A 26,618-nucleotide genomic window follows, 5' to 3' on the forward strand; every position below is an offset into this window, starting at 1 on the left:
TTTGCTTCAGTGGCTATTTGTCCTACTGGGACATCAATTCGAATTGGGGCATTTTCCGCTGGTATATAAGATTTGGTAATCCTCTTTATATCGGAAAATGCATCAGGCAATTCATTTGCTATTCTTTGCAAATGTATAATCTTTTGAACTTCCAGTTCACATTACCCTGATCGAGGATCTAAATGCATCAACGATGATGCATTCCAGTTAAGTTCCTTTTCAGGAAGCTTATTCTCTCCCCCTAATGTTGGAAATTTTGATTCATCAAAATGACAATCCGCAAACCGGGCTTTAAATACATCTCCGGTTTGTATCTTAAGATACCTCACTATAGAGGGAGAATCATATCCAACATATATCCCCAATTTTTTTTGGGGTCCCATTTTAGTGCGATTAGGTGGTGCAATGGGAACATATATCGCACACCCAAATATTCTTAAATGAGAAACATTTGGCTGCTGGCCAAAAGCTAATTGCATAGGAGAGAACTGATGGTAACTTGTTGGCCTCAAACGAATAAGTGCTGCGGCATGTAAAATAGCATGCCCCCAAACCGAAGTTGGGAGATTTGTTCTCATAAGCAAGGGTTTAGCAATTAATTGGAGGCGTTTAATAAGTGATTCTGCTAACCCATTTTGTGTGTGAACATAAACTACTGGATGTTCAACACTTATTCCATTAGCCATATAATAAACATCAAAAGCTTGGGAAGTGAATTCACCAGCATTATCAAGACGAATTGTTTTGATTGGATTTTCTGGAAATTGTGCTTTTAATCGAATAATTTGAGTCAATAATCTCGCAAATGCCAGGTTGCGAGAAGATAATAAACACACATGTGACCATCTCGAAGATGCGTCTATTAGGACCATAAAATATCTAAAAGATCCACATAGTGGATGAATAAGTCCACATATATCACCTTGAATCCTTTCTAGGAATTCAGGGGACTCAAATCCAATCTTTACTGGTGATGGCCTTAAAATTAACTTTCCTTAAGAACATGCAGCACAACAAAATTCACTAGATTTAAGAATCTTCTGGTTCTTTAGTGAATGTCCATGAGAGTTTTCAATAATTCTCCTCATCATGGTTGTTCCCGGATGACCCAATCGGTCGTGCCAAGTTATGAATTCATTTGGGCTAGTAAACTTCTGGTTTACAATGGCATGTGATTCAATTGCACTAATCTTGGTATAATACAACCCAGATGAAAGTGAGGGTAATTTTTCTAATATAACTTTCTTATTTGAATCATGAGTTGTGATACATAAATACTCATGATTTCCCTCATTCATTGTCTCAACATGATATCCATTTCGGCGAATATCTTTGAAACTCAACAAGTTCCTCAGAGACTTGGTAGATAATAGTGCATTATTTATTATAAATTTTGTTCCTCCAAGAAACAAAATTATAGCTCTTCCGGAGCCTTCTATCACATTGCCTGAGCCAATAATAGTATTAACATATTCCTCTTTTGGCACAAGATGGGTAAAATATATATCACTTTTGAGAATAGTGTGCGAACTTGCACTATCCGCAAGGCATACATCTTCATTACATATCCTTGCCATTCTCTTCAAAAACAAATAATAATAAAATGAGTAGTATGCACAGTTAAATTGAATACTTGATCAGAATTATTTTTCTAAGAAACATTGTACATAAAATAATGTCATATACTAAAATTTTATTTTAAAATTTGACACATTTAATAATTTCAAAATTCATAAACATTAATATTTCATTATTTATGTACATCACATTTGAAACTTAAATACATAGAAAATAAAACCTAACAATAAGTTCTTTACATTATTTATTTACATAAATACTTCACAATCTCACATATTAAACTATTCCATCATTGATCAAATGACCAATATTTCCTTCAGGATCCTCAAAGAAATCAGATACATCATAATGAGTGGTGGAGTTCTCAGTATCATTTGAAACAAAATTTGTTTCCTTTCCTTTGTCGTCCTTTTTCAAAGATGCCTGGTAAAGATCGACTAGGTGCCTTGGGGTACGACAGGTACGAGACCAATGGCCCTTTCCACCACAACGGAAACACTTATCCTCTGTTGATTTATTCTGCCCGATATTTCTTTCTTTATCCCACTTCTGGTGAGATCCTCTCTTTTGAATGTAATTCTTTTTCCTTCCATAATTTTTCTTGTTATTAAAAGCTTGCCATTTACCTCTTCTGGGGTAATGATTTGTCGCATTTACTTCAGGAAATGGGGCGGTGCCAGCTGGGCGCGCTTCATGATTTTTCAATAACAACTCATTGTTGCGTTCAGCAACAAGAAGGCAAGAAATTAACTCAGAATATTTTTTAAACCCTTTTTCTCGATACTGCTGCTGCAGGAGCACATTCGAGGCATGGAAGGTTGAGAAAGTTTTCTCCAACATATCATGATCAGTTATTTTTTCCCCACACAATTTCATTCGTGAGGTGATTCGAAACATTGCAGAATTATATTCATTTATAGATTTAAAATCTTGTAAATGCAAATGCGTCCATTCATACCGGGCTTGAGGAAGTATCACCGTTTTCTGATGATTGTACCTTTCTTCAAGGTCTTTCCAAAGATCTGTAGGATCTTTTAATGTGAGATATTCATTTTTCAATCCCTCGTCAAGATGACGACGAATAAAAATCATGGCTTTGACTTTATCCTTCTGGGATGCATTATTTTCAGCCTTAATGGTATCTCCAAGATCCATTGAATCAAGATGGATTTCAGCATCTAATATCCATGATAAATAATTGTTTCCAGATATATCAAGAGCATTGAATTCAAGATGAGAGAGTTTCGACATAATGAAAATATTACCTAAGTCTTCCTAAAGATTTGATTAGAGTTCCGTGCTGATAACGTGTTGTAAAATAAATAAAAGATATAAAATAGAGATGTATAAATAGAAGACTCTATTATTAATATAATTAGCTCAATAATAATTTATATATATAATAATATTATATGTTGTAATGTGTATATATATACAAAGATAGAAAGAAGTATTAAAAATAAAGAGAGAGAGAATTGCATTTGTTTATTGTTACTATCTCAATATAATAAAGATGGTTAATATTGCTATTAATATTATATGTAAAGAGTAATAGAAAATAGAATTTAAAATACTTATAAAATAAAAGAAGAGAAAGAATTGTAGTAGTAATATAAGAAGAAGGGTATTTGATTGCAACATAAAGATGCTTGTGTTGCTGTTGTTTTTTTTTGTGTGTAATTGTTAAAGGCTTATGCCTCTATTTATATACGTACATGAAGTAAATTTTCAACTTCATATTAAATGAAATCATCCTTGAGAAACTATATATCATGGAAAATGGGCATCCACGTAAGGGTGATAAAGTATCCTTATCACAACAAATACCTAATTATGCTTTCGACATCTCACATCTTGTATGACTTAAATATATTACTTATAATAATACCTAACTTTTTTATTTTTTATTTTTGAGTTAAGAACAGTGCTTAACTTTGACTTAATATAATAAAGGATCCTAGGGATAATAAACATCTTCTCGAAAAATTAAACTAATTTTAGGATTCACCAAGAATTGAATTCTTGATCTTTTGAATCTAGCGCTTTAACACCATGTTATGATACCACTTATCCCAAAAACTTTGGTTGATGGAAAAATGTAACATTAATGATTATATCTCTAATACTCTATAAACCTCTATTATTCACATTGTATAAATATTTCATTGGCTCCTCATACTTTCCCTATAATAAAACAATGGAAAAATAAAATAGCTACGACGGTTTTATACTTTGTGAGATAAATGATATGAAACTGAATAAACTCATTCATTGATTATACATAAGATACAAAAGGCAATCTTATATATGCGAGGAAACTAGCCAATAGAGAAAGAGATTCAAAACAGACTCAAACAGAAAGAGCAAAGCAGAAATTAATACCCTTACTAAAATATACAGAATGGGTGTTACAACCAACACTTATTCCTAAGTTCCCAACTCAAACTCAGGGTGTTCCTTGGTAAAACTGAGTTTGGACTTAATGAACTAGTGATGGTTGACCATGAAACTTGAATGAATGGCAGTCCCAGTCATAGATTCAGCAATTCCAGCAAAGAAATCCATATTGTATTTCAGGGTCAGAATCATGAGAAACCTGCATAGAACAAAAATTGACCAGTTTTATTATAATAAGCATAATGAGATAGTACCGCACAATGCTGATTGGTTAGAAAGTAGAAGAACATTTGTTTTATGAAAGATGAAAATATCAACCAACCAATAGAGCTAGAATTGCTTTTATATACATATTAATCAATTTAATTTTTTCACAATGGCATGGGAACTGAGGTTTTGCAGGTTATGACTTCTAAACAAATTCTATTGCAATTGCAATTACCCCCATCTAAAATGGATGAAGTGTGTGCTGTGCCAAGCACTCACAAAGACGCTTGAAACCACAGCATCCTTGCACTGGTTTTAATAGAATGCTTGCATTATCCTATCTATGAATTTCTTGCAACATTAAACTCTGCATTCAAGAATTGGTATAACTTTGCAAATCAAACGGAATAATGTATTTCATAAAGTATGAACGCACCTCCTCCTTAACATATTAATAGACAGAATCCTTGCATGTTGCAGAGATCAACGAAACTAGTCCTCCTAGTCTGCAATCAAGGGGAAAAGATATATTAAAAATTAAGGGGAAAAATTGGTTTGGCATATTAACAAGGTAAAGAGAATGTTTTTGTGCTAACAATTAGCATTGTAATTGGAGAGCATGCAGTGAGTTTAGGGAAGATGAGAGCAAAAACAATTACATGTGTCAAATTGAATCCGTGGGTCGTTCATCTCTTCCAGCTTACTCCTCAAAGGACATTGTCCCCAGATGTGGAGTTTTGATATGGAGGCAGGCAGGTTTTCTTGTGTGATATTCCCCAGCTTTGGACAGTCTTCAATTGTTAATTTTTGGAGGGAGGTGAGTTGGTGAAGTCCCTTGCAGTCTAGCGTCTCCAGATTTGAAAAGGACGACAAATGTAGATACTTGAGGGAAGCAGGAAGGCAACCCTCTCTCGGGAACGACTTAACTTCATTCCATTCTCGAAGGCTAAGATGGATAAGGCCTTCACTCTGCAAACCCTTTGATGTTATCCACCTCTCTAGTTTCTGGCAATTAGAGATCGCAATTGTTGTCAAGCTCGGCGGCAGGCCCTCCTCTCCAAAACAATCCATTTCTGGGCAATCTGAGATATACAGTGTCTTGAGATTTGGAAGGGCTGCCAATGGAAACAACGTCAGTGAATCACACTTGCTCACAACTACCTCCGTTAGGGACTTGTGTTGCAGTTGCTCTGAGAACGTTAATTTTGAACAATCCCATATTCTAAGAAATTGTAATGAATCGGGCAAACAATCTCCTGAAATTGATATGGCTGACCTACACTGCTGGATTTCCAAACGTTGGAGACACGGCGATTGGACATGGGGCAGGCACTCCAATATGGACTTCGCCAGCTGGGTTTTTTTAATTAGTATCTTGTGCGGTGCGGCATTCCCGAAGAACACAGAATCCTTTACAGTTAATTGGTGAAGCTTGGGAGCACTGGGAAGTGAACACACAAGCTCTTCGCATCTATCAATGGTAAGTTCCTCCAGAGCCGGGAGGTGAGCTGGAAGATCTCCACTTAACACCGGACAGTCTTCTATTAAAAGGCTTTTAAGTTTCAGAAATCCATCAAACTCATCAGGAATATGCCACTCCCGCCAGCGTGGCATATCACAAAATGCCAGAGTTTGAAGAGATCTGAAGGGTGTGCCCTGATGAGATGATTCAGCGTTGCTGTAAAACTCACCACCAATTCTCTCCAACACATCAAGTCCCCATATCTCCAGATGCTGCAGAGACGGTAACTGTCCCAGTGAAGGAACCTGACCACAATTCTTACAATCCTTCAAACTCAATTCGGTTAAATTGGAGTAGCAAGGAAGGCCAAACCAATCAGGGAATATTTCACCCCTATAACCATCAATTGATAACCCTTTCAAGTTTCGGTGAGGTTGTAACTTGTCAAGTATATCTCTTGCAGTTTCAACATCAACAATATCACCTTTTGGAAGCCATTTTAATTCTAAAATGTTGATGTGCTTCTTGTTACCCATCTTCGCCTCCAAAGCTTTACGGCTGTTGTTCACATTCTCTAACTTGGAGATGCAAAGTGAGCCACGAAGGTTGTCAAGTGCTCCCAATTCTCTTGTCCCGTTCTCCTCATGCTTTCCCACAATATAACCACTTAAGAAGTTCAGATTCTTTAACTTGCTCATTCCCTTCGGCATCTCGTTTAAAGAATCAGAACCTCTGATATCAAGATGGCGCAAGTTCACAAGATCTTGCATACGACTAGGAAGCATCTCCAGTTTCTTACAATAACTCAACTTCAACGTTTGGAGATTGTATAATTTACACAATGACTCAGGCAATGTCAAAATAGATGTGTAAGAGAGATCCAAATAATGCAAATGGATCAGTTTATCTATTGAATTCGGCAATGACTCAATAGAAAAACATTTAAATGACAAAACTCTTAAACACCTCATTTGTAATTGTAAAAGCCAAGAATCACTTTCTAAATTAATTAATTTATGAGGATGAAGCAAATGTACATTTAGAAATGTTCTCATATGGATTGCTCCCTTATAGGCCTCTCCAAGTCTTAAGATTGAATCATGACGATTTACCATATATGATAAATGACGAGTTTTGCTGCAAATTTGTTTTGGGTCTCCAAATTCTCTGACTCTGAAATAGAACTTTCCAGCAAAATATGTTGCTAAATCATGCACGAGATCATGCATTACGAAGAAGCTAACATTTTTAGTAGAAGGTTGAAAAAATGACCTTGCAACTAATTCATCAAAATATGCACGACCAATATTTTCTAATGTGTAATTTTCTATTGGTTGTACAAAATCTTGAGCCATCCACAGCAAGATTAATTCGTCTTTGTCAAATTGATAATCTTGGGGATATAATGAGCAATAAACAAAACACTGCTTTAAATTTGAAGGAAGATAGTGATAACTAACTCTTAATGCAGCAACAATCTTACTCTCATCTTCCGGAAGCTCCCAAATTTCACTGTCCAGTATATTCTCCCAATCCTCTACTTTATCCTTACTACGCAATAGACCCCCAAGTGTCTTCACAGCCAAAGGTAATCCCTTACATTTTTCAACAATTTTTTTACCAATTTGTTCTAAGATTACATATTGTCTAGAACTAGTAGAAATAGATGAATGTTTTAAAAACAAAGACCAACAATCTTTGTCGGACAATGTATCTAGTTTATAATGTAGATTTGTAGTTGATACTACAGAATCAACATTTTTATTACGAGTAGTTAAAAGAATTTTACTTCCTTTATTTCCACTCAAAAAAGGTTTTAGAAAATTATCCCACAAATTTTGCTGGTTATCCCAAACATCATCTAAAACTACCAAGAATGTTTTTTCTGTTAACTTTTCCTTCAATTCGGTTTGAATTGAATTCAAGTTAACCCTATTACAAGGAGAAGCCATGTCTTCCATTATAGACTTGGTAACATTAACAGGATCAAATTTTGTAGCAACACACACCCATGCTTTAATGGCAAACTTCTCCTTCACTCTGGCATCATTGTAAACTAACTGAGCTAAAGTAGTCTTTCCAATTCCACCTATACCTTCTATAGAGATCACAGACAATATATCATCACAAGTTTCATCTAGTAACAATTTTATGATGGCCTCCTTGTCATCGTTCCTGCCATATATATCAGAACTTTCAAGCAGAGATGATTGAATTCTCCATGACATGTCCTCCAAATCTTTGGCAACCCCTTCTTTCAAACCAAGATCATCTTTCTCTTCGACAATAGACTCTAGTTTGTCAACTATTTCTTGCATGCTAGTTACAACCCCCATCTCATCATCATCACTATCTTCCAAAATTGAATCAACATAGTGAGACCAAGAAGAAGAGTTACCTGGATCCCTCTGAGTGAGAGTGGGAGTGGCAGTGGCAGCTTTGGTGGAGAGTTCATCGAGCAAGTCATCAGCCATATAAAGAGCATCTTGGAGATCAACAAGCCACTTGTTGACTTCTTGATCTCGGATCTGCTTCTGCTCAGCATCATCAAGCACAGGTCGAGTGGCACGGAGACTGGCTTTCAGTCTTCGAAACAACTTGTGGTCAGCTAACTTCTTTGCTTCTGGGGTTGAGTTCACATCGAGTGAAGACAGCTTGTTCAAAACAGCATCAACAAAGGAAGAGAGATAAGCTCTACCCCCAAGTTTTGCAGCCATGATTGAGACTCAAGTTCAGGAGATGATGAGATCACAACAAAGAAAAGAAAGAAAGAAAAGTTTGGATTAATGTATTTTATAACATAAGCAATAAGCAATACAATCAACAATTCAGCCCCTGATATAATATTAATGATTGACTTATAGAATAACTAACTAAAAATGTGTTATGTGGAAATTATTTTAGTTAGTTAGGAGAAGTACTTTAATTTTTTTAAAAATATTTTTACAGGAATTCTGTTACATATTAAAAAATAAACTAAAAATGTAAAAGGTCTAAAAATATTTTATTAATTAAGGATAGTCTACTCTTAGAGATAGAAAACTGATAATACAGATTTTAGAGTGATTTCGTTCACACTTCTTTTTTATTTTTTTTTATTTATAAAATAAAACCACCTGAAAATAAAATAATAATTTGATAGATAATAAAACATTGATTATAAAGAGCTCTTGTCTGGTCTACATAAAACTTTAGTAAAAAGAATCATAATAAAACATTGATTATAATGATATTTTTTTTTGTTACATAAAAATAGATTCTGTTTTTGTTGAGCTAAGTTTGATTTTAGACTCATATATGATGACAAATATTATTTGGAATAAAAGTCTAATATTATTATTTTTTTTTTGTGGTGAATTCGACAACCCCAATCTTAGGTACCTCAAATGGATTGGACAACTCCAAATCCTAGGTACAAGTACACACACCTACACACTTCTCATATACTTACCAATTTTTTTCTCCTCGGATGCAGTCGGTTTGAGATGGAGAGGGGGCGGAATGCCATGTGAGCTAAGGCTCATTGGCAAAGCCTAATATTATTTTTTTTTGGTGACAAAGCCTAATATTATTTAATGTGTGTGTTAAGTGATGCAGGCCTATTTATATGTTGCTTCAGCATTCTATCTATGTTTCAAGTCAAAGCACAAGCCCAGGACCAAAAAAAAAAAAAAGTCAAAACACAAGAAGGCTATGCATTTGCAAAGTGAAAAAATGGACATTTGTCTTCATCATGAAAAAAGGAAGACAACTGGAGCAAAAAGGAATTAACAACACAACAAAGACAGCTGGAGTTCTAACAAAGCAACAAGGACACAAGAACAAGTTCACTACTTCAAGGACATCAGTATTACAAAATTCAGAATATGGGATAGCAAAACACAAACTTGCAAGAGTGCAGAAGTACTGAAGCGGGTAGCAGAGGTAAGAAAGAAATGCATGTCAAGGAAGAGAGCAAATCCAAGGACAGCAGAGGTGGTGGAATAGTTCTTCAACCAACAGAGTTAGTGGAGCAAGATGGAAAAAGGACTGCATGCCATAAGAGACCGCTCCAACGGGTCGATGGTACAAAGAATTAGAAGAGGCAAAATTGGAGAGCAAGCTGATGATATAAATAGACTTCACTTCAACATTTGAAATCAAGAAAAAGAAAACAAATTCATGAAATCATCTCAACATACTTGAGTTGAATTTTTTTTTCTTTTACTAGTGTTTCATTTCTGATTTTCTTTGTTATGGCGGTCTTGTATCATCTTTTGTTTTGAGAAAGGCAATATGCGAGTGAAAAAAGCCATGAGAGAAAAGGCAAGAAAGATGCATGAAAGAGCCATTGAAAAGTCTATGTAATTGAGTTGTTGAACTAGAATTAGTTCCCCTTGCCAAGTTGGGACAACAGTTGGTGAGTCTGAATCTGTTTAGGTTCCCCTTCCAAGTTGGACAACACTTGGGAAGCTAAGTTTTGGTGAAGAACGCTTAGTGGTAGATACTAGTTGAATTAGGTTGTAATTCAATAGGATTGATGATTGTAATCTGTTGATTATAGTGGAAATTCCACCATCGTTGTGGTGGAGATTGGATGTAAGTTTCAAGGCACTTAGAAACCGAACCAGGATACATGTTGATCTCTATCTCTTCTTTCCTTCTCTGTTTTATTACTGTGTATGAGACGAAACGAAAAAATCTTTTGCATATTTAGCTTCCGCAAAAACCGAGCTTAAAAATTTAATTTTGAGTTAACTTGATTCAACCCCTCCTCCCCCTTCTCAAATTCAAGCAGTTCCATCAATTTTAAATTGTCATCCGATTATATAATAATATTGCATCTTTTTGGTTGGGTCGAATACAGAAAGTAGAACAAAATGAGTGCAGAAAGGAAGAATTTCAAGACTTTATGAGAAAGATGATATGAAATTGAATAACCTCATTCATTGATTACACACAAGATACAAGGGAAACCTTGTATATGTGATGGAACTAGCTATACAGAAAGAGATCCAAAACAGACACAAACAGGAAGCTTAAAACAGAAACTAACACCCTGACTTGCTATATATAATAGAGAATGGGGGTTATAAACAAACTCTTGTTCCTAACTCCCCCTTAATACTCAGGGTATTCCTTGAGAAAATTGTTTGGACTAAAACTTTACAAAGACAATTTGACACACTTTCTGTGAGCAATGGTGATCAGTTGAGGGAATGTGAGACAAAAACAATTTATTCTTAATGATTTAATCCCTCTCACCAAAAAAAAAAAGAGGAAAGAATATGATTTGAGATGTTTAGATCTATTGTGTAAGAATGGATTGTATGCTATTAACCACTTCCCAATGGCATTCTCAGGAATCACAAACCTCCTCAACATTCTTAGCCTTTAACCAATTGCCGCTATAATCAACCTTGACGCATCAGCCTTCTTTTTCCACCTTGGGTTGAGAAACGTTGTCTTCATATTGTGTTGAGGGCTTGAGGCTCCCCATATCAGTTTAGCTTTCAAGGGAATAATTACCCAACAGTGGACTCCATCGTCTTTTTGTGCAAAAAAGAAAGAAAGAGAAAACAAATTCAGCCCAAAATTTCAGTAATAATAGTGTAATTAGTTTGGAGTATCAGTTAGATTTCCAAATCAGAGGTTCAAGTAATTCGCAGGACAAACTAGAAAAGATACTAGGGACAATTGATTCAAGTACCTACTTGTTCACCAACAAAGAGGCTGCATGTTGTGCATTTCAAATAATGTGCATTCTCACGTGTAGTAAAAGAAACAATTTGAATGCAGAAGTTGTCCCTTTGCTCCTTCAGAATTTGGAAAAGCTCTATGAGGTGGTATTCCATGTATGTAAGGAAAGATATGGGACATTAACAGCAAGCAAGAGTAGACCATACCTCTTCTTTCATCGACTTTGTTGCAAATGGAGAGTTCAGATTTAGATCCAGCATGCGGTTGGACTTAGAAATCCAAGTTACACTAGTTGAATGGAAGGACAGTTAGATCAAACCCAAGAGCATTATAACAACAGCAAACAATTCAATTATTCTGTGTTGAGTAATGCATTAAAAATTTTCTCAAAATGAGAATAATTTTCAAAGAGCACTTACCATAACTACCATCATATGATTGATTTTATTGTGAAGTGCATTTAGGCTGCTCCAATAGGCCAACCCAAAGAAGAGACATGATACGAAAATTTTGGCAATATTTAAGTGAAAATATCTTGGTGACAATCTTGCTTGGTTGAACCAAATTGAAGGGATTAGCTGAAGCACCAGCCATTTTATATTCATATTTGATTCAATCTCTGTCCGGAAAACAAATAAATTACATCACTTTTTATGGTTGTCATCATAAAAGTTAGGAGTTGAATCATAGAAGGTTGCCAAGATATGAATTAGGACATTACTCACTGTTTTGCTATCACTAACGTGTAGCATGATGGAAAGTCCAGCTATGTAAGAACTTTGATTGCTAGGAGGCAAAATGTAAAGTATTTTGAAGAACACTGATGGAATAAAAGATCTTGGCTCCTGAATAATATAACCATGGTGAAAAAAAATTGAAGACAATAAATAGACCAATGTATTAGAAAACTTGGGTAACTGCTACTGTAATGCAACTGAATGAAATTGATAAGTGAATGCATAGAATGATGTTAGTACCTAAACAGAAAACAAATTCATAAAGTATCAACCCATCAGCCAATAATTGGTCGATCATTTACCATTACCTAACTAATCTTCCATAAAAAAAGAAGACCGCAAGAATGTTTGGGCAGATCAATTTTGATTGAAGATGAACAAAGTGAAATTAGCAACACATAATAGATTTCGATCAGGTCAAATGAGGGAGATCCAATGCAAGAGTATGCGGAAAAACATAGAATCTTGTCAAATATTTACAATTGGAGCACCTTCAAAATTTATGAGTTGTCTCCTAAGTGCCTAAAATGAAAGAAATAAAAAATATAAAGAATTGAAATTTGATGACATAAGTAGAGTAAGCCATTACCTTTCTATTTACATTTGCCATAACTTTCGGATGGAATTTGTGGGTCTATCATCTTATCAAGAACCTTGGTTTAATCAATATGGACTGAAGATGAAAAAAACCAGAGAAGCAACATAAATACCAGAATTCTGTGAGATAAACAGATTCCAAAAATTAAGAAAACAAAAAGTAAAATTTTATGAACTCAAATCTGACAGAAATAGAAAGCTGAAATTCAATGGCATAACTAAAGTATGTTTTGTTTTCATAATTCGAAAACTGGTATGAGTTTGCAAATCAAAGAGAATAATGTATTTCATAAAGTATGAACGCACCTCCTCCATAACATATTAATAGACAGAATCCCTGAAGAAATGGTGGAAAAACAGAATGAACAAAACTGATCCTCCTAGTCTGCAATCAACCATAGAAATTGTGAGTGAAACGGTAGCTAAGGTATAGATAAATGGCTCAGATCAAAGAATGAAAAATTTTAAGAGGGGAAAATTGGTTTGGCATATTAACAAGGGAATGAGAAAGTTTGGTGCAAAGAATTAGCATTGTAATTGGAGGGCGTGCAGTGAGTTTAGGTAAGATGAGAGCAAAAACAATTACCTGTGTCCTAAGTTTCAAACTGAATCCGTGGATCATTCATCTCTTCCAGCTTACGCCTCAAAGGACATTCTCCCTCAAATCTGAGTTTTGGTATGGAGGCAGGCAGGTTTTCTTGTGTGATATTCTCCAGCTTTGGACAGTCTTCAATTGCTAATGTTTGAAGGGAGGTGAGATGCTGAAGACCCTTGCAGTCTAGCGTCTCCAGATTTGCAAAGTCATACAATTGTAGAGACTGAAGGGAAGCAGGAAGGCAGCCCTCTCTTGGGAACGACTTAACTTCATTCCACTCTATAAGGAAAAGATGGATAAGGCCTTCAGTCTGCAAACCGTTTGATGTTATCCACCTCTCTAGTTTCTTGCAATCGTAGATCCTAAGAGTTGTCAAGCTTGACGGCAGGCAGTCCTCTCCAAAAGGTTCCATTTCTTGGCATTTCTCTACACACAGCTCTTCTAGGTGGGGCGCAGCCAGCCTTAGCGCTGGCATGGATACTAAACCGGGGCACTCTGAGATTTGTAAGACACGGAGACTTGGAAGGGCCCCCAATGCAAATGACGTCAGTGAATCACACTTGTACAAAAGTATCTCCATTAGCGACTTGTGTTGCAGTTGCTCTGAGAATGTTAATTTTGGACACATACCGATTTGCAGATATTGTAATGAATCAGGGAAATAATCTCCTGAAATTGGTATTGCCGACCAACAATTCTTGATTCTCAAAGTTTGGAGATACGGCGATCGGATGTGGGGAAGGCACTCCAATACGGACTTGGCTAGCTGCGTCTCTACAATTACTACCTTGTGCGGTTCCGCCTCCTCTGCAGAAGTCGCCGTACCCAATACAAGTAATTGGCAAAGCTTGGGAGCTCTCGGCAGTGAACATGCGAGCTCTTCGCATCCACCAATGAGAAGTTCCTCCAGGGCTGGAAGGTGAGCTGGCAGATCTCCGGTTAGCACCGGACAGTCTACTATCAAAAGCCTTTCAAGCTTAGGAAAACAATCAAACTCATCAGGAACATGCCACTCTCGCCACCGGTGCATTCCACCAAGCAACAGTCTTCGAAGAGCTTTGAAGGGTGTCTCCTGCTGAATTGATTTATCGTTCTTGTAAAACTCGCAACCAATTCTCTCCAGCCCATCAAGTTCAAAAATATTCAGTTCCTGCAGAGATGGTAACTGTCCCAGTGAAGGGAGCTCACAACAGTTCTTACAACGAACCACACTCAATTTTGTAATATTGGAGCAGCAAGAAAGGCCTAGGCCTAACCAATCGGGGAATATTTCACCCCTATAACCATCAATTAACAACTCTTTCAAGTTCCGGTGAGGTTGTAACTTGTCAAGTATATCTCTTTCACTTTCAACATCAACATTATCACCATCGCCATGTGGAAGCCATTTCAGTTTTAAAATGTTGATGTGCTTCTTGTTGCCCATCTTTGCCTCCGAAGCTTCTCCGCTATTGTTGACATTCTCTAAGTTGGAAATGCAGAATGAGCCATGAAGATTGTCAAGTGTTCCTAATTCTTTTATCCCATTCTCCTCATGCTTTCCGACAATGTACTCTCCTAATAAATTCAAGTGTTTTAACTTACTCATTCTCTTTGGCATCTCTTTCAAACACGAAGCTCCTTCAATATCAAGGTGGCGCAAGTTCACAAGATCTTGCATGTTGCTGGGAAGCTTCTCTAATTTATAACATCTCCTCAACTTCAAGGTTTGGAGATTGTATAATTTACACAATGACTCAGGCAATGTCACAACAAGTGTAAAAGTGAGATCTAAATAACGCAAATGGATTAATTCCCCTATGGAATCAGGTAATGATAGAATATTAAAGCCTTTAAATGATAAAACTCTTAGGCATCTCAATTGCAGCACCAACAGCAAATCACTTTCACCACAGATTGAACGAAAATGACATTGTAGAAATGTTCTCATATGCATTGCTCCATTATAAGCCTCTCCAATTATTCTTGAGACTAGATCGCCAAGATTTTCAGTATATGACAAATGACGAGTTTTGCTGAAAATCTTTTGTGGGTTTCCAATTTCTTTGACTTTGAAATGGAATTTCCCAGCGAAAGATGTTGCTAGATCATGCATGAGATCATGCATTACGAATAAGTTAATATCAGTACTAGACGGTTGAAAAAATGATCTTGCAACTAATTCATCAAAATACGCACAACCAATATTTTCTAATGTGTTGTTTCCCATTGGTTGTAAAAGATCTTCAGCCATCCATAGCAACATTAATTCATCTTTGCCAAATTGATGATCCTCATGATATAGTGAGCAATAAACAAAACACCGCTTTAAATGTGAAGGGAGGTAGTGATAACTAACTCTTAATGCAGGAACAATCTTACTATCATCTTCTGAAAGTTCCCAAATTTCACTTTCTAATATATTCTCCCAATCTCCTTCATTATACTTATTGCGCAATAAACCCCCCAGTGTCTTCACAGCCAAAGGTAACCCCTTACATTTTTTAACAATTTTTCTACCAATTTGTTCTAGAGTTGTATATTGTGTAGAATCAGTAGAAAGAGATGAATGTTTCAAAAACATTGACCAGCAATCATTGGGAGACAATGTGTGTAGTGAGTAATGTCGATTAGTAGTTGACACTACAGAATCAACATTTTTATTACGAGAAGTTAAAAGAATTTTACTTCCTTTATTCCCACACAAAAAAGACTTTAAAAAATTGTCCCACAAATTTTGCTGATTGTCCCAAACATCATCCAAGACAATTAAGAATGTCTTGTCTGTTAACTTTTCCTTCAATTCAGTTTGAAGTGAATTCAAGTTAACCATATTACAAGGAGAAGAGGTTATGTCCTCTATTATAGCCTTTGTAACATTAACAGGGTCAAATTTTGTAGCAACACACACCCATGCTTTAATGGCAAACTTTTCCTTCATTCTCGCATCATTGTAAACCCACTGAGCCAAAGTAGTTTTTCCGATTCCACCGATGCCTTCTATAGAGATCACAGACAGTTTATCATTGCAAGTATTATCTAACAACCACTCAACTATGGCCTCCTTGTCACTGTCCCTGCCATAAATATCAGAAGATTCAATCAGAGATGACTGAATTCTCCATGATATGTCCTCTAGATCTTCAGCAACCTCTTGTTTCAGACCAAGAACATCTTTCTCCTCAACGATAGACTCTAGTTTATCAACTATGTCTTGCATGTTATCGACTACCTCCATCTCATCATCATCAGTATATTCGACCATTGAATTAACAGCAGAGTGACACTGGGAAGAAAAGTTACCTGGATCCCTTTGGGTGGGGGTGGCAGTGGCAGCTTTAGTGGAGAGTTCATCCAAAAGATCATCAGCCAAATAGAGAGCATCTTGGAGATCAACAAGCCATTTCTTCACTTCTTGGTCTCTGATCTGCTTCTGCTCAGCATCATCAAGCACAGGTCGAGTGGCACGGAGACTCTTCCGCAGCTTTTGAAGCAACTTCTGGTCAGCTAACTTCCTTGCATTTGGGGTTGAGTTGACATCAAGTGAAGAGAGCTTGTTCAAAACAGCATCAACAAAGGAAGATAGATAAGCTCTACCCTTAAGTTTTGCAGCCATGGTTGATGCTTAAGTCTAGGAGATGATGAGATCACAAGAAAGACAAGAAAGAGAGATTGGAAAAGTTATGAGAAAAGTTGTTGTAGCAAGATTGCTATAAGGTAGCTGATCTTCTCAAGGCTCAAGCACAAGGGATTTCAAGTGTCTGCAGTTTGCAGTGTACTAACAAGGTTCTTTGCTGGGTATTATATATTTGTGCAATGCTGAAAGATGTATAACAATTAATTGATTAATAACGTTCTTTTGTTTTCTCCATGATGTTTTCACATGTTGTCCTTTCATTTGTTTACCACTTCGTTAAGGTGTGTTCTTCGTATTTCAAGGTAAATTAAAACAACTTCTGAATAAATAATATATTTAAGAGAAGTGTTAGGAGATTTTGTCAATCAAAGACGTTCATGTGAAAAGAGATCTTTCACACGATTCTTGTCCTTACTCTCTTGGATGTATTCTATGAAAATAAATTTGCATTGCACGTTGTAACATGAGATGAAGAAAATATAAACAATTGGTTGGTGTAACGTTAAGATTTTTGCTAATCACATGATTACAGAAATAATTAATCTGAGTAACCTGTATGCATCTCTATTGGATGAAGCATCTTGTGTCTGATGATAGATTACATAAACAAAGTGTAGAACTTTTAACTTTTTATTTTCTTTTATTCTGAACGAATATTTTTAATTTATCAGGTAAAGAGTTACATTGTAAAATCCCAACAATACCCCTTGTTCCTCTTTTTTTCAAACCAAACCCTAACCCTCTTCTAAGTTCTAACACACTCACTCACCTCTCACTATCGCACGCACTCTCACTCTCCTCACACCCTCTTCCTCACAGCACACACACCCAGACTCTGACGGAAAAAAAAGAAAGAAAAAGGAAAGAGAGAAAAGAGGAGACCGCGAGAAGAGAAGGGAGGAGGAAGGCGGGAGCTGTCCACCCCGAGCCACCATGCGAGGAGAGAGAGAGTCGCACCTCATCACCGCCTGCCTGGAGCACGCCGTTCGTGTCCCGTCGCGTCACCACCAGCCGTGTCCAGCTCGCTGCAGTTGCGTCGCCATCAGAGGCCAGAACCGAGAGAAATGCGTCCGAGAGGGGGGAGAAGTGCGAGAGAGGAGACGCGGAAGACGGACTGCCGCCGTTCTGCCTCGCCGCCGTCGAACTGCTACAGCCGCCGCGCCTTGTCTGTATCGCCGCTAAGCTTCAGCCGCCGCCATCTCTGTTTGGGGTCATGGTCATTGCTGAATGAAGAGGGAGAGTTTAAGTCGGCCAGTGAAGGGAGGAAGAAAGAGTCGCTATGGAGGAGCCGTTCACCATCGTCGCGTCTGCTGTTGCCATCAACGAAACTCGTCGTCAGGGGAGCATCACCGACGTCACTGCTAATGAACCGTCTCCGTCTCTGTTGTGATCTTGCTCGGCCCCACACCCCCTTCATTCTTGTCTCTAAGTCAGCACAATTTTTCCCCTGTTCTGACTCCATTTATGAAACTGTAATGCTTCCACCTTTACTCTTTAGTCTTTACTCTGCTATATTTTCTACTATATTTTCTTCTTTTCTTACATGCTCTTGTTTTAATTGCGATAATATGTCTCTTTGAGTAGGATCGCCCTATTTTTGTTGCATTTCTGCTGGAAATTATCTTAAGTACTGATATTAGTGTTATCATGGAACTGTTGGAGCTAGTTTATATTATACATACAAAGATTTTTATCAAAAAATTTTAAATTATTTTAAATGATCAATTTATTAGAACTAAATATTTATCTTTGTTAAATTTATTTTAATATGCACATGAGATTATACGTTTTTATGAGACTATATGTATGTTTGGAGAAATTTTATATTATTTTAAAGCATTTGATTTTACTCGAATATGTATTTTTTGAAACATTGAAGTATTTGTTGGTATTCACTTATTTTAAAATTGTGAAATATATTTGAAATGTCTTGAGATTGAGAAAATATAATTGAATATGATTTGGATGAGAAAGTATTATTTGTTTTGATTTGATACCTCGTGTTTGAAAGATCGAAGAATTTGTTATATTTAAAATTATATGTTTGAATTGGTTTGGGAGGCTTGTATTAGAAAACCATAGTTAGCGGCAGTTATGATGTTAACCTAGATGCATCTGGCTCAGACTTCAACTAGCAGGGGCGTTGCTAGCCTAACGTGTAAGCCACACGTTGGATCTGTTATTCTGTACGGACACACTAGCCTAACGTGTAAGCCACACGTTGGATCTGTTATTCTGTACGGACACACTAGAGGAAAGGGCTATCCTTAGAGGTGGAGCTGCCCAAGTGTAGACTATTTGATTTGATTTCTGTATGAGAACTCCCTTATTGATTCACTCATTCATATAAATTATTATTTTCTAAATAAAATTATTTTTATAATAATGTTTATATGGTCTCATGTGAATTATAGATATATTGTCTAGTCACTGGGTTGCAAAACTCATTCTGTTTTTTTTTTTAAATATTTTTTAGGAATAAATATTTGATTATGTGAGTATTTCTATTCAAGAGTAATGATATGCAATAGGTATCTATTTTTTGTTGAGTTCTTAGGCGTTATCTGCTCTATATGTCACAGGCATGATCCATTCATATTTATTTATTTTATTTTTGTTAAAAATATGTAATTATTTATTAAAAAATGTAAATTTATCAAAAATATGTGTAACATTTTTATTTATCTTATATTCGAATTAGTTAGACTTGCTGGGAACTATTTTTCTGAGCGCCAGTCATAACTTATTTTGGTCTGTGACATACATATTCTTTTTCATATACACGTTAGGTAAATAACATGTTAAAATAAGAGTAGTTTGAAAAATGAATCATACTCCTTTTGTCGAAAATTTTAATGTCAAGTGCAATGTAAAAATGCAGTAGTGTTGTCAATAGGCACATGCTTCCTTCTTCATCACACGACTCCATGACAGAATATACTATAATACTATTGTTTCTTTTATTCCTCAGTCCTCACAAAACGCAAGATGTTTCCCTTCACATGTTCAACTATTTGTTCAATGCTTTTTGACATTGATGCTCTCATATATATATAAATTATACTTCACGTGTATCACTGCTCTTTTAATTTGTCGGTAGATGAGAGGAAATATCTTGGTAAAATGTATAAACTGGTTGGTATAACGTTAAAATTGCTTTTATATACATATTAATCAATTTAATTTTTTTACAACGGCATGGGAACTGAGGTTTTGCAGGTTATGAATTCTAAACAAATTCTATTGCAATTACAATTACCCCCATCTAAAATGGATGAAGTGTGTGCTGTGCCAAGCACTCACAAAGACGCTTGAAACCACAACATCCTTTTCTGTTAACTTTTCCTTCAATTCTGTTTGAATTGAATTCAAGTTAACCATGTTACAAGGAGAAGCTATATCTTCCATTACAGACTTGGTAACATTAATAGGATCAAATTTTGTTGCAACACACGCCCATGCTTTAATGGCAAACTAGACCTTCGCTCTGGCATCATTGTAAATTAATTTCTTTTTATCACATATTTTCTAATTCTTCTCTAATTTCTTTGCACGCACAGGGGGAGGTTCCAAATTTCCCTCTCTGGACATGATTCTATTGATTATCATGTTGAGTCTAACCAACACAAAGCAGGTGAACTTTGTGTTCGGTTCTGTGAATTTTTGTGTGTATATATGTGATAAAAGGAAAGTACCTACCTTGATTCGTCGGGTTTTTCTTCACCGGTGTAATATCGCCAATTCGCCACCGACGGCTGCTACTTAGGGTGGAAGTCGCCTCAGATGGAAGAGTGGAGTGATGGCTCTCATATCTATTCTTAATATATAAAAGTAGATACATAAGTTTACCTATATTACTTTTAAGCCATTTCTCTTCTTCTACTAGCGTCATGTCAATCGCTTACTTTGCAAAATTTTAAAATCAACCACTCAAATATTGTCAAATCAGCTATTATTTTCAAATAAAAAAAAAACTAAAACACAATAAAAACCAACAGCTTAACACACAATAAATAATTTTTCTCAAATCAATCCTTATTTCTAAAACAACAAAAACACAAATTAACATTTGCCCAGAAAAAAAAAATTGGAAAAACCAAAGAGCTTGTTACCTTTCTCATACTTCTCGAAACCCTCTTCCTCTCAACACCTCTCCATACCAAAATCCTATTTTCTCTTCTGGTCCCATGAGCTATTGCGCTTTTCCCGAAACAAATTGTCCATCTCCAGCAGAGTCGCATTACATAAATTGCAGAAACCAGGCCAAACTCTAGTCCTCCTGTTGCGATTTTTCTGTCGGAGCTCTATTCCAGAACTAATGTATTTTCTATAGATTTTTCAATTTGTCCTTTACTCTTCTCATTATGTTGTTCAATAACATTTTCAATAGCCCTATTTATTTGTAATTAATAGTAACTTTTTACTTGTGAACATTGCAAGTAGCACAGATTTATGTATTTGTCTTTTTTAACGGGTTCTATCCAACAGTAACAACCAACATGCGTCTCTAAGTATTGTGGCGTAATACTTTGGTACGAAGAAAGGACCCACAAAACCAGAAATACAACTCATCCAAATTTCTCTATTTGTTGCTTGGAAGGAAGAGTCCAATTGCCATTGTTAAAACCCCCTTCTCTTTTGCTACATAATTTATTAGATTACCATGGAAGCAACATTGCAAAAAATTTTAGGAAGCATATTCGCATCTATAATGCAGCTTTTGCTTTTACATCTATGGATGGAAAAATTGATCATGAAATTAATAAACATGGTGGCCCATATACTTTTCACATTAATGGTCAAAATTACCATTTTCTTGGATCTTTGGTTCCTTTAGATGGGAGAAAAGGTAAATTTGCACAACTTTATATCCATAACACAGCTAATGAGATATCAAATAGATTAGAAGTGTTCAACAATGATGATGGAAGTAGCCCCCTTAAAGAGAAAGTTGTGAGAGATCTAATTCGTATGTTTGAATAATTCGCACAGCTGACTTATGGGTATGGGTATTTCATAACTAATAAGTTTCACAAAAATTAATTTATTTATTTAATTATTCAATTTAACAAAATCCTAAACATGACTGATCAATATGAAGAAATAATTGAGATACAAAGTCAAGACAATGCCAACACAAATCTTCAGAATGATTAGAAATTGAATAACTATTCAAGATCTAATGGTCATGTAATGGGAATCTGATGATCAGGTATGACAAAAAAAAACTCACAACATGCATCATACATTTATACTTACTCAAATACCATACCTAATGATAACATAAATTGAATATTAGAATAGGAAAAGATTTTCACAATTTTAGCAACTATAAACGAAATTGATGACAATTTTGGATGGAACTATGTTGAATGTGAAAAGTATCATAAGAAAGCATATAAAAAATGAGACAACTACATTTGTGGCACATGTAATCGAACACCACAATATCCAACCATAAGGTAATTCTATATACTTTTCATAATCTCATCTATCAAATTATTAGTTACTAATCTAATACTTATATACTTTTCAGAATTCAATTAAAAGTTTCAAATCAAAGTGCTATAACAACTTTTGTATTATTTGATGGTGAAGCAATAAAATTGTTGGGCACAACTGTTTCAAATTTAATGACACTCCAGGAAAGTAATGATATTGAAGCACCACCCCAATTGAAAAACTTTTGCAACCTCACACTTATATTTGAAGTCAAACTAAATGACTTTAATCTCAAAGAAGGTTCTCAACAATACACTGTTACCAAGACATTTGTTCCAACTAAAAATACTGAACCTCAACACTCATTACAACAAATGAAACAGGTAACACTAAAAAAAAAACACTTATTCAAGACATCATTTTCATTTCTAATTTAAATTATTCATTGATTATAGGAACCAACTTTGCCAACACTAATATCATCAGACGAAAATCACATACCCATCAAGAGATTGAGGAGAAAGAAAACCATACAAATTCAAGACACATCTTCGGAAGAAGAACATACATGTAAAGATGGAACAAACAATACAAAAGAAAGTGCATACAACTCAATAATTCATAAAGAATATGCATTCATAAGAACCTATGACTGAAAGAAGAAAGCAATAACTCTAACAACAACCAATAAAGAAAAAGGAGGACAAGCACCACATAAGAAGACTAAGTCCATCAATTAAAACAAATACAAAAATCAAACCACCAAATATAAATTTCACCTTGTACAACTCCAACATCCAAATACTTTGTACTACAAATTTTTTTAAATAAAACACTTTTTAAATTTATTTTTAATTTATATATATTTAATTTAATTCTACAAAATATAACAATTTTCAATATTTATTATATACTATCATTAATTTACCGTCCCACACATCGTGCGAGTCTCATTCTAGTTTGGGTATAATCAAGGAAACTGATATACCCAAACATCCAAAGTTCATTGCATTCACAGAATAATAAAATTAAGAAAAAAAATTGTTCATTTTTAAATTGGGGACAAAGATGAGAGCAACAGATGTTGGTGTTTTTGACGTCCTAGTGATTTGGATGCAATTAACTTATTTAATTGAGTTTAGGATTAAAAATAATTTTAAAAAATATTGTTGCTCATTGATAAATACAAGAAAATAAATTGGGGTCAATTTTAAAATGGTTTTGGAAGCTCCATCAAATGGAGCACTATTTGACAGATTCATCAAATACTTCGTCTATATTTATACCTGCTAATCTTTTGGTTTATGTTATTATAAGCTTTTAATTATATTTATAAAATTATAATTAAAAAATTTTAATTTGATTAGAATAATTAATTTATTATAGTTAAATAATTATTTTTATAAAACTTATACCTTAGAAATTTTACATAGTATTAACTATATATATGTTTGATGGAGCTTTATATTATTTTAGAATATTTGATTTTACTCGAATATATACTTTTGAAGCATTGAAGTATTTGTTAGTACACACATTTTAAAATTGTGAAATATATTTAAAATTTCTTATATTGAAAAAGTATGATTGGAAAATATTTTTGATGAAAAAGTATTATTTGATTTGATTTGATTCAATACCTTATATATTTGAAAGATCAAAGGTTTGTTGTATTTAAATTATATATTTTGAATTGATTTGGGAGGTTCATATTAGAAAATCGTAATCAACAACGGTTATGACATTAACTTATATGCATCTAACTCAGATCCTAACTAGTAGAGGTGTTGCTAGCCTAACGTGTAGGTCACGCGTTAGATTTCTTATTCTGTTAAGACACACAAGAGGAAAGGGTTACCCATAGAGGTGAAGCCGCTTAAGTGTGGACTTTTGATTTAATTTCTATATGAGAACTCTCTTATTGATTCACTTATTCATATAAATTATTATGTTCTAAATAAAATTATTTTTATGATAATGTTTATATGAAAAAAAATATATTTGTTAAGTTTTATATCTTATATATTATGTACTATTTATGTATTCTCACTAAAAAATAATTACAGTAAAAAACCTATTATTGATAAAAAATAATCTAGATAACATAGAATATCTTTCCATATGTCTCTTCGATCATCCTAGACATCATCTAAAACAACTAAGAATCTCTTTCCTATCAACTCATCCTTCAAAGAAGTTATTTTCTTTAGTATAATCCGTGCAAGGCTAACAGGATCGAAATTTTCAGCAACACACACCCATACTTTAGTGTCAAAGTTTTTCACCACTTCAACATCATCATAAAACAGTTGAGCTAAAGTAGTTTTTCCTATGGAGTTCTTCATGATGACATGTCCACCTTGGCACTCTCCTTCAGATGAAGTAAATTTTGCGTGATACAACATACTCTAGTCTTTGAATTACTTTTTCCATGCCACCACTATAATTAATATATGAATCAACCGGGATGAGATGAAATAATAAGAGTTACTTGGATTCCTTTGGATGGCAATGGCAGCTTTAGTGGAGAGTTCATCGTAATAAAATATCATAATTTGGAAACAAAATCAGGAAAATATTAAAGAGGATTAGAAAAAAATCAATGTAATTTATTAAGATATTATTCTATAACAAGCGTATTCTTAGCGTACTCTTGGTCTATATATTGATAAAAATCTTGTAATCACAGATAAAAAATATGAATAATAAAAATAATATTTTTTTAAATAATTTTTCGTTTCTTTTCTAAACTCTTTGTACCATGGTAACATAGAATCAAAGTAGAGTTGGATTCTAGGGATTCAAAATTCTGACGAATTCACATTACAAATTGCAAATATGGCACGCAATAGTTTTGACATGCGATCTGTCATGGCCCGAACTGGCAATGACTGGCGCTCAAGGGATAAGTCCCTCAGCGAGCCAAACGACCAAATTTTCAGAAAAACGGACAGAATCTCCTCTAGGACCTTACCAGCATAAATATTAACTCCCTGTATCAATAATAAACATCCATTTCCATAGACAACAACAACAGCATATTCCAACTATATCCACAACCACATATATCCAAAATACGCATTATATATATATATAAAGTTGATAACTAGAGTATATAGTTAAATCCATAAGTCTTACATAACCAATTTATAATTACTATCTAAACAGTTTAAGATTTCAAAATAACATAACACGAAGATCCTGCCTGTGACATATGGAGCATTGACATAATCTAAATTTTGAGCAAAGGTTCCATTACATAATTACTTAGCCCTTGGAAAGAAAAAGGGCTCACCGAAATGACTAAGATCTACTGAGGAGTAGATGGAATGGAACCTAAAATGAATCATGTATCTGAAAAACATAGGAATATAATAGGGTGAGTTTTGCAACTCAGTGAGCAAATATTACATCTATAACTCACACAAGACAATACAGAGTTTACCTTGAAAATTATATTTCTTTTCAAAGATGAAAAATTCATATTAATTAATTATGTAAACAAATAAATAAGTAGTTAAGCGGATGAACTGAAATGGAAGTTCTCATTCCAGAAGTCAAATCAAATCAAATATTACATATCTAGGGCGGCTCCACCTCTAAAGTTAGCCCTTTCCTCTAGTGTGCCCGTACGGTATAACAGATCCAACGTGTGGCCTACACGTTACGCTAGCAACGCCCCTGCTAGCTGAGGTCTGAACTAGGCCAGATGCATCTAGGTTAACGTCATAACCGCCGTTAACTACGGTTTTCTAGTCAAAGTCTCCCAAACCAATCCAAACCAAATCACTTATAAAAATCTCTAATACATATAACATGCTACTAAATTCCATAGCAAATCCAATATATATAAGATTGCATACTAAAATTTTTATTTAAAATTCAATAAAGTCAAATAAGAAAACATGTATGCTTTACAAAATATATAAATATCGTCTCGTGTGTATTTTTTTATAAAATTATAAGTTTCACAAATTAATATTTATTTTCAAAAATTCAAAAATCACAATAATCAAATATTTTCAAACTACAAAAATAATGATTCAACATAAATATTGATAATAATTTATTTAAAAACAAGTATAGACATAATATCCACTCACAACTTGATTCCAAAGAACCAGAAGCAACTCTGAGTGCCTCAACGAGCTACCAAATGATGTCCAATAATTCTACAACTCTAGAAATATGACAATAATGATATTTGTGAGCTATTAATATTGTCAATTAATATGATCTTACTCATCTTGACCAAAAGCCCTAAATTTCCTAATCTTAATAACCCTAATTCGGATTTATACATACCCA

At 34.7% G+C, this 26,618-nt stretch overlaps 3 protein-coding genes across 3 annotated transcripts; 1 reads left to right on the forward strand and 2 right to left on the reverse strand.

Moving 5' to 3' along the window:
• Positions 1 to 3,847: 3,847 nt before the first annotated feature.
• On the reverse strand, positions 3,848 to 8,435 carry LOC130962346 (putative disease resistance protein At3g14460). Its single transcript, XM_057888568.1, has 3 exons — positions 4,842 to 8,435; positions 4,619 to 4,688; positions 3,848 to 4,174 (listed from the first exon to the last, which is right to left on the reverse strand). Exons 1-2 carry the CDS (start codon positions 8,359 to 8,361, stop codon positions 4,684 to 4,686), a joined length of 3,525 nt encoding a protein of 1,174 aa, XP_057744551.1. The 5' UTR covers positions 8,362 to 8,435; the 3' UTR covers positions 3,848 to 4,174; positions 4,619 to 4,683.
• A 2,354-nt stretch (positions 8,436 to 10,789) lies between these two features.
• Positions 10,790 to 16,847, reverse strand: LOC130963591 (putative disease resistance RPP13-like protein 1). The gene is made up of 8 exons (XM_057889693.1): positions 13,244 to 16,847; positions 12,964 to 13,042; positions 12,650 to 12,733; positions 12,049 to 12,168; positions 11,743 to 11,942; positions 11,530 to 11,611; positions 11,338 to 11,439; positions 10,790 to 11,172 (listed from the first exon to the last, which is right to left on the reverse strand). Exon 1 carries the CDS (start codon positions 16,845 to 16,847, stop codon positions 13,251 to 13,253), a length of 3,597 nt encoding a protein of 1,198 aa, XP_057745676.1. The 3' UTR covers positions 10,790 to 11,172; positions 11,338 to 11,439; positions 11,530 to 11,611; positions 11,743 to 11,942; positions 12,049 to 12,168; positions 12,650 to 12,733; positions 12,964 to 13,042; positions 13,244 to 13,250.
• Positions 16,848 to 17,595: 748 nt separating this feature from the next.
• LOC130961835 (uncharacterized) lies at positions 17,596 to 19,202 on the forward strand. Its single transcript, XM_057887856.1, has 2 exons — positions 17,596 to 18,340; positions 18,993 to 19,202. Exons 1-2 carry the CDS (start codon positions 17,933 to 17,935, stop codon positions 19,137 to 19,139), a joined length of 555 nt encoding a protein of 184 aa, XP_057743839.1. The 5' UTR covers positions 17,596 to 17,932; the 3' UTR covers positions 19,140 to 19,202.
• The last annotated feature ends 7,416 nt before the right edge of the window (positions 19,203 to 26,618 follow it).

This window comes from Arachis stenosperma, chromosome 2 (genome assembly GCF_014773155.1).
Source record: "Arachis stenosperma cultivar V10309 chromosome 2, arast.V10309.gnm1.PFL2, whole genome shotgun sequence".
NCBI lineage: Eukaryota > Viridiplantae > Streptophyta > Magnoliopsida > Fabales > Fabaceae > Arachis > Arachis stenosperma.

Excerpts from the sequence above, each read along its gene's own strand:
- LOC130963591 (XM_057889693.1), bottom strand. The coding sequence starts at position 16,847 with ATGGCTGCAAAACTTAAGGGTAGAGCTTATCTATCTTCCTTTGTTGAT.
- LOC130961835 (XM_057887856.1), top strand. The coding sequence starts at position 17,933 with ATGCGTCCGAGAGGGGGGAGAAGTGCGAGAGAGGAGACGCGGAAGACG. Across the intron at positions 18,341-18,992 it reads CTGACTCCATTTATGAAACT|ACTTCAACTAGCAGGGGCGT; the intron begins GTAATGCTTCCA and ends CATCTGGCTCAG.
- LOC130962346 (XM_057888568.1), bottom strand. The coding sequence starts at position 8,361 with ATGGCTGCAAAACTTGGGGGTAGAGCTTATCTCTCTTCCTTTGTTGAT.